Source organism: Daphnia pulex, chromosome 1, assembly GCF_021134715.1.
Source record: "Daphnia pulex isolate KAP4 chromosome 1, ASM2113471v1".
Classification (NCBI taxonomy): Eukaryota; Metazoa; Arthropoda; class Branchiopoda; order Diplostraca; family Daphniidae; genus Daphnia; species Daphnia pulex.
The window spans coordinates 86,615-102,123 of NC_060017.1; the positions used below are offsets into that span (position 1 = coordinate 86,615).

The 15,509-nt window shown below is 38.2% G+C and overlaps 5 protein-coding genes across 8 annotated transcripts; 1 reads left to right on the plus strand and 4 right to left on the minus strand.

Moving 5' to 3' along the window:
• Positions 1 to 1,236: 1,236 nt before the first annotated feature.
• Positions 1,237 to 5,206, minus strand: LOC124188882. Of its 2 annotated transcripts, XM_046581818.1 has the most exons (5): positions 4,723 to 5,206; positions 3,976 to 4,512; positions 2,465 to 3,877; positions 1,717 to 2,402; positions 1,237 to 1,630 (listed from the first exon to the last, which is right to left on the minus strand). In XM_046581818.1, exons 3-5 carry the CDS (start codon positions 3,138 to 3,140, stop codon positions 1,265 to 1,267), a joined length of 1,728 nt encoding a protein of 575 aa, XP_046437774.1. In that variant the 5' UTR covers positions 3,141 to 3,877; positions 3,976 to 4,512; positions 4,723 to 5,206; the 3' UTR covers positions 1,237 to 1,264. The 2 variants fall into 2 exon arrangements, with proteins under 2 accessions (XP_046437774.1, XP_046437782.1); XM_046581826.1 differs by having other exon boundaries at positions 3,976 to 5,206.
• A 1,564-nt stretch (positions 5,207 to 6,770) lies between these two features.
• LOC124188924 (methyltransferase-like protein 7A) lies at positions 6,771 to 8,276 on the minus strand. 3 transcript variants are annotated; one of them, XM_046581873.1, is made up of 6 exons: positions 8,105 to 8,276; positions 7,817 to 7,992; positions 7,562 to 7,722; positions 7,309 to 7,479; positions 7,161 to 7,243; positions 6,771 to 7,087 (listed from the first exon to the last, which is right to left on the minus strand). In XM_046581873.1, exons 2-6 carry the CDS (start codon positions 7,936 to 7,938, stop codon positions 6,839 to 6,841), a joined length of 786 nt encoding a protein of 261 aa, XP_046437829.1. In that variant the 5' UTR covers positions 7,939 to 7,992; positions 8,105 to 8,276; the 3' UTR covers positions 6,771 to 6,838. The 3 variants fall into 3 exon arrangements, with proteins under 3 accessions (XP_046437829.1, XP_046437834.1, XP_046437822.1); XM_046581878.1 differs by having other exon boundaries at positions 7,817 to 7,986; positions 8,105 to 8,245; XM_046581866.1 differs by having other exon boundaries at positions 7,817 to 8,022; positions 8,105 to 8,242.
• Positions 8,277 to 10,293: 2,017 nt separating this feature from the next.
• On the minus strand, positions 10,294 to 12,446 carry LOC124188903 (WW domain-binding protein 11-like). Its single transcript, XM_046581846.1, has 5 exons — positions 12,287 to 12,446; positions 11,657 to 12,095; positions 10,873 to 11,594; positions 10,560 to 10,807; positions 10,294 to 10,453 (listed from the first exon to the last, which is right to left on the minus strand). The coding sequence occupies exons 1-5, from the start codon at positions 12,348 to 12,350 to the stop codon at positions 10,352 to 10,354; spliced, it is 1,575 nt and encodes a 524-aa protein (XP_046437802.1). The 5' UTR covers positions 12,351 to 12,446; the 3' UTR covers positions 10,294 to 10,351.
• A 109-nt stretch (positions 12,447 to 12,555) lies between these two features.
• LOC124188947 (thioredoxin domain-containing protein 9-like) lies at positions 12,556 to 13,588 on the plus strand. The gene is made up of 4 exons (XM_046581888.1): positions 12,556 to 12,695; positions 12,762 to 12,870; positions 12,991 to 13,192; positions 13,259 to 13,588. Exons 1-4 carry the CDS (start codon positions 12,628 to 12,630, stop codon positions 13,513 to 13,515), a joined length of 636 nt encoding a protein of 211 aa, XP_046437844.1. The 5' UTR covers positions 12,556 to 12,627; the 3' UTR covers positions 13,516 to 13,588.
• On the minus strand, positions 13,375 to 15,379 carry LOC124188913 (histone-lysine N-methyltransferase SMYD3-like). Its single transcript, XM_046581857.1, has 7 exons — positions 15,172 to 15,379; positions 14,924 to 15,098; positions 14,792 to 14,861; positions 14,603 to 14,730; positions 14,196 to 14,540; positions 14,016 to 14,136; positions 13,375 to 13,944 (listed from the first exon to the last, which is right to left on the minus strand). The coding sequence occupies exons 1-7, from the start codon at positions 15,291 to 15,293 to the stop codon at positions 13,580 to 13,582; spliced, it is 1,326 nt and encodes a 441-aa protein (XP_046437813.1). The 5' UTR covers positions 15,294 to 15,379; the 3' UTR covers positions 13,375 to 13,579.
• Positions 15,380 to 15,509: the final 130 nt, after the last annotated feature.

Below are 15,509 nucleotides of genomic sequence, written 5' to 3' on the forward strand. Positions count from 1 at the left end.
AATAATTAGTTTGGGAGATATAGGGGGAAAACAAAAACTGTCCCATTTTACTCCAGTCTCCCCTACATGGCCTTACGTGGGGGGTATTGACCGGATCAAGCAAAGTCTGCAGCAAGTTTCGGCTATCCCTCGCCATGGTGCGCACTAGTCGACTAGCCGCACGACTTTTCGCTCTACTTACCCGAACCAAATGGAAAAAGCTCTATATAGAGGTTTTTCCATTTGGTTCGTGTAAGTAGAGGGAAAAGTCGTGCGGCTAGTCGACTAGTGCGCACCATGGCGGGGGATAGCCGAAACTTGCTGCAGACTTTGCTTGATCCAAACGATAGTCACCGTAAGGCCATGTACTGTAACCTGTCAGGCTGTCAGCAGCAAAAGTGAAACCTGTTTTTTTTCTTAAGTGTTTAAAATGACAAAAGGTTTTTGTTTCATATGTTCAACTTATGAAACAAAAATAGATCGCCGAAGTTTTTTCAAAGTGAAATTAGTTCTTTCTCAATTGAATTACTGTTAATGTTGCATTCTGGCACTTTGAAAAAACTTCGGCGATCTATTTTTGTTTCATAAGTTGAACATATGAAACAAAAACCTTTTGTCATTTTAAACACTTAAGAAAAAAAACAGGTTTCACTTTTGCTGCTGACAGCCTGACAGGTTACAGTACATGGCCTTACGGTGACTATCGTTTGGATCAAGCAAAGTCTGCAGCAAGTTTCGGCTATCCCCCGCCATGGTGCGCACTAGTCGACTAGCCGCACGACTTTTCCCTCTACTTACACGAACCAAATGGAAAAACCTCTATAAGATCAGGGAGGTGGGTGATGAGGTAGAAAGGAAGAGTAAGAGTTAGAGTGACTATATTCGGTACTCGCACCCCTTTTTTTCGATACAATGAGCCTACTTACTTAAGTACCCAAATAGCTCTTTAAGTAGGCTAGATTTGCACAAACAAGTACATTTTTTCATTAGCAAACCGCCACTGTGTACGCTATGCACTACTTTTAGCTTTTTTTCGTCTACTTTTAGTTGGAATAAGATTTATATACGAATTTGATGTATTTGATTTCTAAAATGCCGATTGATTTTTTTTTTCACTTTTGAAAAACTTTTTTGTGGATATCCCAAAAAAGCAATAACTAAGAAAGTTGTGTTACAATATTTTGTATATTCTTATAGCAAATTTTTTAATGAGATTTCTTGAAGTTGAAGCACATCGCACAGACGTATATGTGGTGATGATTTCAACGACAGTTTATTTTTCTTTTTAAGTTAAGCATGAACGAAGGCGATCACAAATGTTCGAGCAAACAGCCAAGGCTTCATGATCAATGTAAGAAACGTTTAATAAAGGATTAAAGAAAGATTTGAGATGAACTCCGGGATGAGTGAGCAAAACTTCCATGATTGCTATGCAATGCGATATCATATCTTCTTCATTCCAAGGTGGATTGTTCAATTTCATGTAGCGGAAAAGGCAGGTTTTCAGACAGTAAGTCGATGGCCTTGTCTTCTGGGGCAACAATTTCTCATCCGTGATGGATGCATTGCGTCGCTGACACAACATAACCAAAAGCTTCAAAATGCGATAACACAAGCGAACCTCGTCACCAGTTCCTAAAATTGTATCTCTCTGAAAGTACAATTCAAAAATCAGTTCCTTCAATGATGTGTCTCCGTCTGTTTAAACATCTTGAACATACAGTACTACTTACTAACCTCTAGAATTGGGTAAGACAGTCGCCACTCCGGCGGCCCGCACTTGTCTCGAAATGGAACTAAGTACTCGAATTCTTCGTCCAAATTGGAGTGACACCAATAGTCAGGAAGCTTTACAGTGCTTTCTGCTTGCTTTGCTGGTTGTAGCGAAGAAGAGCGAAAGACACCCCGAGAGACACCAATGGTGATATCGATACTGATGGGAATAATTTGCTCGTTACCACAAAACGTTAGATGAAGTGTCGTGCATGTCTCTCCAAAGGTGATGTCGCGAACGTGGATGTTGAAGCAATCGACGCGTTTGGTGGCCGCTCGAAGCAGTTGGTAGAAATAATAAACAGCTCTGCCTGATGAGATTCCGAGTTGGCCGTTTCCGTGGCTTAGAAACGCAGACTGGCTTTCACCAACATAAATGACGCGATGGCCGCTCTCTGCTTCCTCTTCGACAAAGTGAGATAACACAACGAGGAAGTCGAATTCGTCCAGCTGAAAGAGTTTGGTCCGTTCGGCGCTGCTTCCGTAGAAGATGAGTCGTTGGGTGGCAAAACGTTCGTCCAGTTTCTCAACTTCTTCTATCAAGCAATGGATGTAACCACTAACGGAAAACTGGAGACGGCACCAGACGCAATTACGCTGGACGCATGAGTGGCAGCATCGCATCCCCGATTCTGCAACAGCGGTGACCACTGATTTTTCACAATTTAAACATTTGTACGTGCAAGGAAAATTATTCAACATTTATGCTTACTAGCAAAATTCAGTTTCTTTTTCGGGTTATTCCAAATCCGAAGTAAGTTTTCCCATCGATTGCTTGCTGGTGTTTTAGTGTATTTATCTATCGCGTTGAACACGTAGACATGATCAATTTGTATCGGAATGGATCCCTCTATCTTGGCGATGGAGAAAGGAGCGCTAATCGATTGAACAGTCGACCTAAAAAAATAATTTTGGTAAAGTGAAGCAATGTTGAGGTAGCTGCCTCCTCGACAGCAGATACAAAGCGGAGTTCCTTTCTCCAGTACAAAGTATTTCAAATAATCTGCAAAGCATCGACCGAAAGTATCCAAAATTCGGACACCAGCAAATCCGGCCAAGAATTGTGCAGTTTTCGTGCACCCGCTTTTGGCGGCGAGGTGAAGCGGAGTCCTGCCAACGACGTCTGTTAAATCCATCATCTTCCGTATCAGTTCTTTGTCAAGTGAAGAAACAAACGAAAAAAGATCGAGCTTATCGGCAAACTGGCACGCAAGATGCAAAATTGTCTCGCCGTCTGAGTTGGTCGACGCAAGATCCGCACCATTATCGGCCAAAATGTCCAGTGATTTGATGATGTATTTCTTCTGATACTGGGCGCACAAATGGGCAGCTTGACTTCCGCAATAATCTGTCTGATTAACATCCTCCAAAGGGATTAATAATTTCATCGCTGTCGGCAGTTGGTCCGTCTGATTGTATTTGCAGGCGAGGGACAGAGCCGACAGTGAATTATTAACAGTTTCCGACGTCTGCACGCCCTGTTCAATCAGGAACTCGATGATGTTGGATAACTGATTAGATTGATTATATTGACACAAAATGTGTAGCGCAGTTTGGCCTTGATCATTTTTGGCCTTGATGTCGACGTCAGTAAATCCGGCCTCCACAAGGAAGCGTATTACGGGTAGCAAGTGATCTGTCTGATTGTAGCGGCTGAGAAGATGAAGAACAGTGTTGTTTTTGTCATCCCTCAAATTGACGATAGATCCACTCTCAACCAAGTAGCGCGCCACACTGAGAAGGTGGGACGTCTGATTGGTTTCGCACAAAATGTGTAACGATGATCCAAATCCCTTGGCTCTACCTCCACTTTCGTTTACTCTGATGCCGTTTTCGACTAACAAACGAACTGCGCGGAGCAAGTCGGGAGTCTGATTCACCCGTAGCAATTCTGCAATGACATTATCCTGCTATTAGAATTTTCCTTAAGAGAAAGAAGTCGATAAAAGAAATTGGTTTTACTATGCAAAGAATTCTCGTCATTCTCTTGACGAGCGTTGACATCCGCCCCGTACTGGATGAGAAGAGACATCAACGGAATTAGAGTTTCACTGTGATTAATCCATATGAGCTTATGAAGCGGCGTGCTGGAGTCTGAAGATCTTTTATTCGGATCCGCACCGTGCTAAATAATCGACAAAAAAATTGATGATTCGGCAATATTTCTAAATTGCATTTCAGAAAAAAAAAATAACAAAATTATAACAAAATTTTGAAAGTCACCTCCAGTAGCAAACGAACTATGTCAATGGCGTTTGGTGTTGAGTTTGTCAAACAGACGAGATTGAGAGCGCTTGCTTCATATAGGGATGTCACATCGACGTCAACTCCACGATTAAGGTATCCAGTTAGAATTTCCACCGCTCGCGGTTCCCGGTCAGAACGGTAGTAACATATATTCAAAAATTGTTTTTCATCCTACATGTTAATAATTCAACGGCAGATTTGGTAGCTATCAATTCAATAGCAACATTGAATTAAGTAAAATATTACAGCTAATGGTTTTCAGGTTTAATGGTCAGTACTATTATTTACAAGTGCTTGAACCGGACTCATCTGGTTCATCTTTGTTAACTTTTAAATTCTAGTAAGAAACTAAAATATGAATTCAATTATATACACTTTAGACCTGATAGGAAAACGTCGATGAAAAATTATTTATCAATAAAGGAATATTTGATTATTTACAATTTGTTGTCGCTGCAATGTTTGTGTTGTTGTTTCCTGTGTTATTAGGCAATCAGATCTGTTTGTATTGTCCTTGAGAAATAAAATTTACAAAATATCAAATACATACAAAACAAATTACAGAATAGTATGGCAAGAAGTGTCAGTTGAATTGAAAACAGAACGTGCATCCCGATAATACTGTTTGAACGGCAGAGATAATATTCTCTATATACCAGTCCCGAAAGCGATTGACATAAATAAATGCATAGCTAAATTTACAAGAAAATCGTCTGTTCTTACCTCGCTGAGTTTTTGTAAAACAGATTTTGGAATCTCGGGGACCGTGTTTTTGGTAGACCTTTCCTTGCCCATCATCGTGATAGACTGATGTTATGAGTCCCTCAGAAGTGAAGTAAAACCTCGCATTTTTTGTTGAAGGTCAAAAAAATTTGTGGAGAAACAAGAAAACGCAGGAGTCGCACCGCAGCGATGTTTGTACTTGTACCCTAGATTTGAAGAAAAATTTGCCTCACACAAAAGTTTTATACTTCACCCTTTCACTTGATTATATCAGATCAAACAATTAACAAACCGAAATTCAATGTGTAGGCCTACCGTATAGCAGCATTAGATTCTTTTTTACAGCTGCCTTCGGGTTTAATGTTTATTATTTTATGGTAATTCCATAAAGCGAAATATTTTTCGAGTCGAATAAAAATCCTCAAATTTGACTTCGGCGGTGCAATAGAGCAAACCATAAAAATCTGATGGAGCGCTCCAGGGTTAGTTGTGAATGCAGCTTAGCTGGGCGCCGGGTTCGTGGCAACGTTTGAACCACGGGGAGAGGAAGAAGGTATTATACCTAATATAATCGACACATTCTTTTGTCGAGCGAAAGGAATTAATCTGGGTTACGTGCAAAGCATTATTAAAGTCTAGCGAAAACCTACAGTTAACCTAAATAACCGTAAATAACGCCCGCTAAGGCGTCAATTTCACAGCTTCGTCATTTGAAAAGGCACGAATTTTGTTAGGATTACTGTGACAACATCAATAATTATTTAAAAACTAATTTATTTGTAATAAATCTCTCTCCATTTGCCATAGAATCACAAACTACATTAATGAGTAAAGCGATGTGAAACCCGCAATTGTTCCACTTTATATTTGATCAGCGTTTGCCTGCTTAAGTTAGTTAGCGCTGATTAAATAAGCCCTTATCTCGATTGAATTTGTACGTGCATATGATGACGAGTCCAACGACACTTAGGAAGAAACTATAGCCGTTATATCACATATAAAAGTTTGCGAGCTGTTACTACTTTTACAACGAACTTTACTTTAAATCACGAATATTATTTCTATCTTACTTAATATTAGCAAATATTCTACGGGAGTTAAACTTGGTTTTTCCCGAATAAAAAATAAGGTTTATGGTGCACTTCAGAGGAAGTCACGAAAACCTGGAAGATTTCCACTGAAGGTAAAAAAAAAAAAAATGCAATGTACATGTAGGCTAAAGTATTAAATATAAACCAACGCAAGTAAAATATACCATCTGAGCTCAGCTAGTTTTAACAGCCAATTTAATCTTAGATGATAACATCCCGAGAAAACAAGTGGATACATATTTGTATTTTGTATGCACATTAACAGTGGCCTGTTTTATTTTCCTGAAAGTAAACTTAGATTTCACATTTTAATAACACAGTTAGCGAACTGCGGAGTGCGAACGAATTGGGATTGCTACAGAGATGTTGTTATTCCCCCTTAAAAAAAAAGAAATCGGCAGACCCCATACTTATATGGCTGTGGGCGAGTCCTTCTGTAATACTGTGTAAATACAGTATAACGGAAGCAAAATAATTATATTTACGCAAGAACACAATTAGAACTGTAACGGTCACAAGGAAAAGTATTAGTAATTGCTTTTCTAAAAAAAAATTACTTCGACACAGAGCCTATCCATAGCATCCAAGGTAGTTGGGGTAACTTTTAGCTGAGCTCTTTTTTCAAACCGCCTATTCCACATAATGTGTATTTTATTTCCGGTTGGCTGCTCCTATAGTCTTCTTATTGAAAGTTGAAGTCCATAATTTCTTCGCCAAATTGTCTATTATGGGCTGAATGGTCGGATATAGGCGAGGAAAAAAAGAAATGTTCGATTATTTACTTTAAAAAAATTATTTGGCATTTTTTAGGAAACATTTTGTTTAGCTCATAGGCAATTCGTTGTAGTCGCGCTGCACAGGAATCCTGCGCAAATAAAATCCATGCCAATGCCAATAAAAATCATTCGTTATTTATTTTCTTATTTATAAAGAAAAAAAAATAAAATAAACGGCCGCAACGTAAAAATCTTTTATTTTTATGGAAAGACAAATTACAAGTATGGCATTATTAGATGCTCAACGAATTATTTTGTCGCTTGACCCATCACGTGGACACGGATAATTCCCCAAATTCCTTTTTTTAGCGGAATATTAAAGCGTTTCTGTTCAACTTGCGAAAAAACCTTGCAGCCGAGCACAGTTTGATCAATGCTGCGATTCAGATTGCAGCCGTCAAAAAGGAAGCACCATACAGGACTTAAAATGCTTTGAATCAAGCGAAGCCACGTTTCGGGCTTATCGTGAACGTGTTCCCAGTAGTAGAATTTCCCACCCTAAATTTATTTTAAAAAAATAATTAATATGCATAAAATTAAGTGGACAGGATTTTTTTTTTTAAATACGTACTGGCGCTAACACGCGATGAACTTCCTTAAGGGTTTGTTCAACACTGGTAACAGAGCAAAGTACTAAAGTAGAGACAACAATATCTAAGAATTGTTTAAAAATAGCATTAATTCACAATATTTAACTTTAACAAATTATCTTTTTGTACCAACACTATTATCTTCAACTTCTTTCATGTCTTCTGCATTGCTAACTATAAATTTGTCCATCTGAATGTCAGGATACTTGTTTTCATTCTCAAAAAACAAAGGCTCAAAGAAAGCATTAGGTTCCACAACCATTAGCTTGGAATTTTTGGGGAAGAATTCAAAATTAGCACCTGCATGCACCATGCACATTGCAATAACATTTAGACATTAGTTGCTTACTTTAAATATTTAAGCTGCTTTAAAGTAGTATACCAGGGCCAGCTCCAATTTCCAGTATTCTTAAAACAGATTTTTTCCTAAGATCAACATCTGCAGATTTTTGCCTTTGCATTGAATCAAAATGGGATTTCTTCATTTCTCTCATTGTTGAGTGATATTCTATCATGGCACGTTTCCAGAAGGAAGCAAACAACCTGAAACAACAAGAGAAAGCAAATAGAATAATAATTACAGCACACAAGTTTATTGTAATTTTTAAATTGTAGTTTTAGAATGAATAATACATACCAGTTTTTTATTGTCTTTCCAAATGTCTTATTTAACCCATACAAAAGTAATCCAACAAGTAGTGGGGTAGTAATACAAGAGAAAATACCCATGTTGTTGCTATCAGCATTCTTTTCTGTCATGATGACGAGGTATTATTAGATGATTATTTATTAAACGAAATCAGGGACCTAGAACTTGTGCAAAGCAAAAGCACAAATAAATGCCTAGTTGTCGAGAGAAATAAGCAACTCTATAGTTGATGAAATTACATATCTTATTTAAAATTTGAAATTGAAAAATACATACTGATGATGATGATCACTATGTAAGATGAATACGTAATCTAGATGCGTGGCGGCAGCACAACAGCGTAAATGCGGATGCAGACGAGAAAGAAAAAACGTCAAGTCATGCGCAAAGTAGACTAAGATGTGACTGACCCACTTGTTGGGTGGTGCTTTCTAGTTGGTTGGTTTAATACTAAAATACAGTATATACATTTGAAAAAGTGAAAGACCATTTTCGAGCAAGAAGCACACTATAGTTCAGTGATAACATCCCGTTCAAAGTCTCGATACGAGATTACGGCCGTTTGATTTGTCATAGTTTATAAAGCAGTTATAGATAGTGATTGCATTAGGCCTAATTTCTTTTCGTTTTTCGATGGTGTATATAATATATTACTGAAGGCTCGAAGAACCGCTAACTTCGTGCACGTTTGGCAAAAAAGCGCTTGTTAAAATCGGCACACTTTTTGCTTTTAAATATATATATATTTTTTTAAATACAGAATAATTAACTGCGCTGGGCCAACGAAAATCTTTTTCAGAAAGTATCAATCCGATTTTAGCTACTTATTTTTTTTTAAACTCACAAAGATATCTACATTCAGGCATCCAATCTGAAAAATGTGTCTATGCATTATCTGCATAACTAAGAAATCAAAATACATTGAATGCTGCTAACGGCGCGCGCGTGATTATCACGCAAGGCAACGGAAAGCCAGCATAGGCGCTAGAGATTTGCAGTTCAACTACATTTAGGGTTTACTTTTGTCACCACAAGATGCAATGGTAGGTATATAATTTTTTATATAAACAAGAGTATCGATAAAGTGAATTTGAATTAGACGGATAAAAAGTCGTTTATGAAACAATAATGAGAGACCATTCGGTACGGCCGACAGGGAGGATACGTACACACAAAAGATTTTGACCGAAATATAAACAGATAATAAACTACAACATTTTCATTTCAAGATAAACAAAATCATCTGGCCCGGCATTAGGGAACGCCTTTACTCCTTCAATCCAATGATCCATCAGCTTATATTTTTTCAAAGTTTCGAATTCCAGACTTTTGAAAATATTCCATGTGTCTGGGCAAAATGTGATACTCTGAATGTAGTCCAATTTCCTTTGCTGAGCCAACTGAATTGATTGCTCTGCAAGATTTCGGGCTATTCCTCTTCGTTCGAAGCATTCCTTTACTCCAAGATAAACCAAGTCCAATCCTTGTTTTTCTTTTCGCTTTTCGACGATATTCGAGTCCATTTGCAATTGTTTTAAGCAAGATCGATATGCTTTGACGCCTATATTAGGACTGGGGCGATCAAGAGACTCGGTGTTCAGGCTGCTATTGCTATTGATAGCAACGCCAATGACTCGATCGTTTCTAGAATCGAGTGCCATGAGAGAAACACGTTCATCGAGTAAATAAGGGACTTCGTCAATCAAGCTCAAAATCCCTTGGCCTATTGCAGTTGGCTTCCTTTCACTGGACCTAGGGTAGGAATTGTTGAAGATGAAATCAATCACTTGCTGGTGGCGCATATCGTTTAAAATTGTTTCGACTTTGAAGAAATTCTTTGTAACGGGAGGTTTAAGATTGGCAGGAATGCCATTGCAAAGTGAACGACGGAACTGATTGCTGGTACACATCAGACATATTTCACGTGCCGGCACCACACGCAAGAGAACTGACATTTAAGAAAATATCTAAAAACTTAGAAAGGGCAAATTCTGAAATTGGACAAAGTTTTCATACAAGTGTCAGCAGCACTTACATCTATCTCTACAGCAGAGACGACTCTAGTTGAATAGGCCCACTTTAGCCCCAACGCCCCAATATGTTTTATTTCGACAAGTCCATCCCCCCACTTCGTCAAGGTGTTCTACGGAAAGTTAAATTGAGGTCAAGGAAAACTACCCCTGAGAAGCAGTCCGTTGATCTGTGTCTCTAGTGTCATCTTGACCTTGCAGGTGTCCCCATATTTTCCGTTAAGGCAAGTTCTGCTTTACCTTTGCTCTGGGTTTTAACAAAGAACTTGAATCCTATTTTTCTTTTTGAAAAAATAAATATATGGATCGTCTCTTTTCTCTCAGAGGGAGGCTGAAAGAAACTAAAGAAAGATTCCGAAAAAATTGCGTAAGTGATTATCCAAGAAAGGCAACGTTTTACTAAGCGATTCCTATTTTTTAAATTCGACCAAAATGTCAGAACTAGATTGTTTCGTATATTGAAAAGTCAAGAACAAAAAAAGTTACATATCGCTTACATAAATCCCTGCATTTCTTTCATAAATTGCGAATAAGCGTCGTCTTTTGTTTTGACGGGAGGTTGAGTTACTGTTGCGGGTTTGCTGGCGGTTGCAACCTACGAAAAAATTCAAATTCTGTAATACAATCTGTAATTCTATGTTCTATCACATATACGTCCAAGGTATTTTACATTACTGTTAAACTAAGCAGTTATATCATACCTGAACTTGAGGAGTCCTCCATTCAATATGAGGATTGGCACTTGATTTGGCCAGATCTTTTTTGGGTGGCATATCTTTCTTCACTTTCAACGTAGTAGGAACGAATCTTGTCAAATCTGCGCTTAGATTACGCATTTGAGGCTTGGCCTCGATAATGGAAGCAGTAGGTTTCGACGATGGCTTAGACGGAGCTCCAGCACCTAGTTGTGGACGAGTGCTAAGCATAGATGGTGCACCCGGGCGTATACCTATATGATTATTAATTAAGATATGAATAATTCCGACACAACGTTTTTAGTTTTAATCGCTTAACCTGGTGGCGGTGGGGGAGGCATGCCGGGAGGTCGAATCAGACGTGGTGTTAATCCTTGTGGCATTCTAGGTGGAGGACCAGGCGGTAGTCTCGATCCTGGAATTGGCGGAGGAGCAAAACCACCATATCCCATTGGCGGAGGTGGGCCCATAGAACCATAAGGTCCATAGGAAGGCATCATCGGAGGTCGCGGGAACTGTGAAGGGTGAGGTGGCATGTGCGGAGGGTACTTGTTATTATCCGTCGAAGGATCTTCGTCAAAATCTCCCGCTTCCATCCTCGCCTTTCGTGTTTCATGAGTTACTTGACGGTTCATTTCTTTTTGGCGATGCAAATAGTCCATCTCTTGAATAACTGTGTTGACATCTTGACCAGCAATGGCTAACATTCGCTGTTGAAGTGTTGTAGGTCGAGGGGGCTCGGGAACTACTGGAGCCGATTTAGAGGCTGCTTCCGAACTGTCCTCGTCGCTATCATCATCTTCGTCCTCATCGTAGTCGTCATCCATTTCAGCATCTTCTTCCATAGCGTCTTTGGGCAATGCGATATCTTCAAGGGGAGGACGAATGAATTGGTAGTATGTGTGATATGGAGGGAGATCTTCTTCTTCGTCGTCAATTCCAGGAACACCAGGTTCCACTGTTGCTCCATCACCCTCATCCCAAATGTCATATATTTCAGGGGGTGGAACAGAAGGAACACCAGGTGGTTTTCGGAACAATCTATTTATTTAGATTATAGGGTATTAAAACTTTGTTTACTCTAATCTGCAGCAATAACTTACCCATAGCTGCTGATTTTCTTTAAAATGCCTGGAGGGGCTGGAAGTAAAGAGCCTGAAGTACTTGATGAATCCAGGTTTGGCAAGGGGATCTCTTCCAGGTTTACTGTTTGAGTGTGCTTTACTGACTCACAGTAGATGATTAGTTCAGCTCGTCTTTTTTCATACTGAACTTCCATTGCTTTGATCTGAGTCCACTGAGTAGGTTCTTCTTTTTCATAGAGTCTCATGATTCTATTTAATGTATCCCTTAGCTTTTTCCTCTTTTCCTTTAACACTTTTTCACTAAGTGGTGCAGATTGAATTGGGTTGAATTCCATTTGATCAATTTTTTCAAGTTCTGAAAAGATGGTAGTTGGATCTTTCCCCTTTAAAACAGTCTGCCTAACGAGCAGCCTTTGCTTTTTGTTTTTCTTCAGTTCTCGTCTCCTGGCCTCTTTTCCTGTTAAAAAAAGCTAAAAGTGTTAATGCCGAATTAAGATCATCTAAGTGATTCAATCATATTGGATATTCACAATAGACAATTAAAATGTCACGATCATAACGAGTATTAAGCCACCGTAGTAACTATGTTAATTTTCAAACTTTAGTACATGAAAGTTGCATGAGATAAAAATTTAAAAAAAAACTTACGTGCTTGATCTGTTGGATTCATAAATTTCCCACTTTTAGTGGTATTTATTGAGCGTTTCCCCATTTTTAGCTATATTATTATTTTCACGAACACAAGATGAAATACGACATCAACAATTCAACACAAGCTAAAAATCAAACTAGTGAAATCGTAGTTATCGATTTAACTGCTCTATCGATACTGAAACAACCGATTACTTGTTGCCTTGGTTATCTTTGTCTGCTTTGAAACCCATCCCCTTGTCTCGTGTTTTGTTTTACCTGTCAAATTTTTCATCTTGCCTCGTTTTGATTTTCTGTCAAGTCACACAGTATCCCTTTATCCCGTTGTAATTTCAAAGATGGAACAAATTCAGAATCTCCTGCAGAATCAGATATTAAAGGCTGCCGAGGAAAAACTCGATGCTGAGTATTATTTCATACAACGTATTTTCGGCATGTAGAATTATATAGTATCAATTTCCTCTTCATAAAGAATCGACAAATTGGACAATTTGACGGAAGATGACTTGGAAGATATTCGGAGGAAACGAGTACAAGAGATGAAATTGAGGCAGCAGAAAATGCAGCAATGGAAAATCAATGTAATTTTAACGATTTATATTTTTAACTTTAATTTTCCTATCCTGTACATTATAATGAGGGATTTACTTTCAAGATCAGTTGATTGGGAAAATTACTGATAATAATGTTTTCTTATTAAGGGGCATGGAGAGTATACCGAGATAGCTGAGGAAAAGGAGTTCTTTGAGATGGCAAAAAAATCTTCAAACTTTGTTTGCCACTTCTACAGAGATGACTTCTTTCGCTGCAAAGTTATTGATAAGCATCTTAATATACTTGCAAGGAAGCACATGGAAACTAAGTTCTGTAAGATTAATGCTGAAAAATGTCCCTTTTTAACAGGTATCTATAATCAATTATTAGTCAAAAATGTTTTAAAGTTCTTATAATGATTGGTCCCATTTTTAGAGAGACTGAGGATTAAAACTTTGCCAACACTGGCATTAGTGAAAGATGCAAAAACCAAGGATTATGTTGTTGGATTTGGTGAATTAGGCAATACTGATGACTTTACTACAGAAGTATTAGAGTGGAGGATAGCTCATGCTGATGTAATTGAATATTCTGGTGACCTCTTGGTTCCACCTGGCCAAGCTACAAAATCAAAACTGAAGATAAAAAACAAGAAAACAATTCGAGAAAATGAAGACGAAGATTCTGATTAAGCTGCAGCTATCCTCCATATTCCACTGATATTTTCAGTATTTTCGCTTTCAATAAATTTCACATTCAGCTTAATTGACGAATCAAAGGTTTAACCTCTTGCCGGTAAAATGAACTGTCCCTTCCATGGGTGATTTCAAGTATTTTAGCGGCCTCTTCGTAATATTTTTGTGCAACGGAATCATTCGTTGTTGATATTAGCAACGTAATTTTAAAGAGTTTCAATAGCAGTATAGCTGTTAGGGGATGCTCTTCTCCATACCATAACTTGTACGCCTGAATCAGGGGGATTCCATATTGAATTGCCGCTTCCCACAACTGAAGTTGAATTGCTGAGTCAAAAGCTGCATCCATAATTTTCGATCGGACAAGGCATACATCATGAAATAGATTTTCTTGTTTTGCAATGCACAATTTGCAAACGTCTAAATCTGTCGAGCGAAATAAGATTTCATCACTTGAAAAATTAGAAATAAAGAAATATTAATAAGACCCATCGTACAATTTGTTTCCTGCATTAACAACAGCTGTTGCTCACTAAATTCGGAAGCTTCCCAAAATTGTTTTGCTAGCGATGAATTAAGCTGGGATCCGCAAACGCAGGGAGGAAATTGTTCACCTTTCTATAAAAGAGAGCAATTAATGTTTGGTTTGATTCTAAATTATTGTAATTTATACCAACCTTGGCTATAACTGGTTTTTGGCAAGTTGGGCACTTCGCGGCGTAATGATAGCAATCGATATCGTCATTTTTGCAACGAGGGCAATCGCAATCAAAGTAATATCTGTCTTTCAGTTCTTTCTTTCTGTGACTCTTAGAATTCATCAAATCAATGTAGCTAATGCGGATGGAGTCCCATTCAAGTTTTGGCAGCTCTTGCGTGAGTTGAATTCGTAGTTTGAATCCATCAAAAGTTGCAACCGCGTTGGGAGAACAAGAATGATCAAGAATAGATGGTGCTAGGTATATACCAGTGCCGATTGCCTGCATCTCGCCATTTAAAATGTTGAAACTGTTGATACACATCTGAAGAATCCAAATACTAGATTAACCAACAATCCCATTAGTTGAGTGTGAAATAAGCATACCCGACCATAAATACCAAGTAGTTCAACAGAATTTGGAAAAATCTCATTACTCAGATATTCATTTAAAACCCCACAGATGGTCATGAAATATTCCATTCTTTTGGTGTCTTCTTTGATTTCTTTTCGATCTGTAAAATATTGGTAAATATTGCATTGACAAGTTTTAGCAAATTCAAATTCAGTTCTTACGAGACAACAAATCCTTGAACTTTCTAGACCAGATTGGTGTTACATGCTCAGCTTCCATATCACCTCCTCTCTATAATTGTTAAGTGACTTTTGTTGAAAGTTTGACAACAAAAGAATGTATCCATTTATTACCTGCAATTTTAATATGAGTCTTGCTATTAGGCGTACTGAATCTGTAGGGACATTGGGCTTCACCCTCACAAAATTTTTACATTCTCCTTTGTGATCTTTCCATCCTTCACGTTGACACACCCTTCCACAGTAAGACACAACCATACAACCAAGGCATTTCCTTAAATTTGAATTCCTATTGCGATCATATAGAAAATCATTAAATAAACAATACAAAAGTTTTCCTTCGTCATTTTCTCGACACTTACGCCTTCAAGCAAAAGTCACACAGTTCTCTTCGGAAACTGCTCTTTAAACAATAAACGAATGGCACTGACTCAAGTATAGTGGTTCCTTTCGGAATTGGTTCATGTTTACCAGTATTTCTCATTTTCAAAGAGCCGCGCAACAATTTTGTCAAATCCTCAATAAAACTGAACCGAAAATGTAAATACCTTAAAAACTGCTGAGTTGCCAAGTCTTTACTTGGCATGGCGCCGCCGCTAATTTTATCGAGAGCGCCTAAATCTAACTAGGCCAACTAGGCGAAGCAACAAGCAAGTAATACCAATACGCGAAAGATACCTGATATCTGGTCACCGTTCCA